This window comes from Drosophila tropicalis, unplaced genomic scaffold (assembly GCF_018151085.1).
Source record: "Drosophila tropicalis isolate 14030-0801.00 unplaced genomic scaffold, ASM1815108v1 contig_1110, whole genome shotgun sequence".
In the NCBI taxonomy this organism is placed as follows: Eukaryota; Metazoa; Arthropoda; class Insecta; order Diptera; family Drosophilidae; genus Drosophila; species Drosophila tropicalis.
Window position 1 is genome coordinate 1 of NW_027172479.1, and position 2111 is coordinate 2111.

Sequence of the window (2111 nt, forward strand, 5' to 3'; positions counted from 1 at the left end):
ATAATGATTACAACAAGAGATTGTATATATTCGAGTAGAGGTTTATTAGAGACTAAACTTATGCATAAGAATATTCGCTGCAGCACAGGCAGCGAGAAAAGAACGTAAAGAAGAGAGAAATGAAAGAATGTCCGTTACGATTCACAGATCGGATCATTCTAGAATAATATGAAAGAGATAGACATACTGCGGTGGTTATATACATATTTTAACACTCCTTCTCAACGCGAAAGTCTATCTTGTACAAAGAAAAGTTTTAAAATCCCAACATTTCTGTAAACTTTACATGTTTGACCTTACATAAGTTCTTTGTTAATATATCTGGTCATACTATCTGTGGGAATGTATTTGATATCTATTACATTTTCTTTATACATTTCCCTTACAAAAGTGATATTTTATTTCAATATGCTTGCTACGTGAATGAAATTTAGCATCTTTAGCAAGACATTGTGCGCTCTGGTTTTCACTATAAATTATCAGCTTCGCCATCGGCCCGATCCCATCTCGTTGATCAGCTTTCTGATGTATATCACTTCTTTGGCTGCTGTAGAAAGTGCTACGTACTCGGCCTCCCGTGCTACTGAGGGCAACCAGATTTTTACTTCTTTGATTCCCATGACACCGCCGCTCCAGCAATAAGGAATGACCAACCAGTGAACGACTTCCGATCGTTTGCAATCGCCAGCCCAGTCCGCATCAACAAAACAGTGGATAGGAACACCAGTTTTGCTATAATGGAGTCTCACATCTGAGGTACCTCTTAGGTATCTCAATACCCTCTTGGCTGCAACCTCATGTTCCTTGTGCGGATCTGAATTTCTCTGCGCCAATTTAGCCACAGAGTGTATTATATCTGGCCGTGTAGTCAACGCCAAATACAATAACGAACCAATGAGTGATTGATAGCGTGTCTTGTCCACCTGACCGCAATCATCGCTATCGCACTTCGTCTGGAACCCAACCTCTAGAGGAGTCGCGTTCGGCTTGCAGTCCTGCATACCATATTCATGCAACAAGCCTTCGATGTACTGCTTGTGGCCTATGGAGACATTGCCAGTCTTGCCATCTCGCTCGATTTCCATCCCCAAAAAATGATGGAGTTCACCGCCGTCGACCACATCAAATTCGTTTGATATGAGCTGCTTTATGTAGGCCACGTCGTCTTTTCTGGTACATGCAAGTATAAAATCGTCAACATATACAACAATAATAGATAAATACCCATTGACTTTGCTCGTGTATATACACGGTTCGCTTGCACACGGAACGAAACCAATCTTCAAAACAACGCTATCCAACTTTTGGTTCTCTCATTGCTTTGTTCTTTTTACCGTTTTCTTGACGCGACGAATACATTTTATTCTCACGAAATCATCACTTAAACTTGCCAACAAAATTATAACAAGCATTTCATCAGGCATTTGTTCCTGAATTTTACTTAACTTTTCTACGACATTAGAAAAATTATTCAAATGATCTCGAATACTGTCTGTAGCCAACATTTTTAGAATACAACAATTGCTTAAACAACTGTATTTTCTAGCCGGACCGGAGGGCATGTGAATCGCGGACAACTTTGCCCATGCCTCGTTCGCGGTTTTACAATGTTTTTATACCGTTGATCTGCGACGGACTTACGCTCACAAATATGCGAGGGCTTTCTCGTCTTTACTGTCAAACAACTCCTTTTGTTCAGCCGTATCAGACGCCACTTTTTTTTAACCGACCACATGTCACCGACCACAAATCAGAATGAATCAACAGACTTTTCATCTGTACTGACCATACACTATAATTTTTCACCATCTAGTTTTTCGATTGAAAATTGTGTACTCATCTTGAACAAATTAGTTAATCACAAACTTTAATTAACAAAACGAATCTCTTACAAGTCTTTCCGACTAACCCGCACAGTTTACTTTCTGCTGCCTGGGCCCATAACCTATTCGAGTAGAGGTTTATTAGAGACTAAACTTATGCATAAGAATATTCGCTGCAGCGCAGGCAGCGAGAAAAAGAACGTAAAGCAGAAATGAAAGAATGTCCGTTACAATTCACAGATCGGATCATTTAGAATAATATGGATAGACATACTGCGGTGGTTATAT

At 39.8% G+C, this 2111-nt stretch overlaps 1 protein-coding gene across 1 annotated transcript; it reads right to left on the bottom strand.

The window, feature by feature from the left end:
- Positions 1-479: 479 nt before the first annotated feature.
- On the bottom strand, positions 480-1085 carry LOC137574249 (uncharacterized). Its single transcript, XM_068286447.1, has one exon. The coding sequence runs from the start codon at positions 1083-1085 to the stop codon at positions 480-482; it is 606 nt and encodes a 201-aa protein (XP_068142548.1).
- Positions 1086-2111: the final 1026 nt, after the last annotated feature.

Bases quoted from the DNA above. Each gene is read 5' to 3' on its own strand.
- LOC137574249 (XM_068286447.1), bottom strand. From the start codon at position 1,085: ATGGAAATCGAGCGAGATGGCAAGACTGGCAATGTCTCCATAGGCCAC.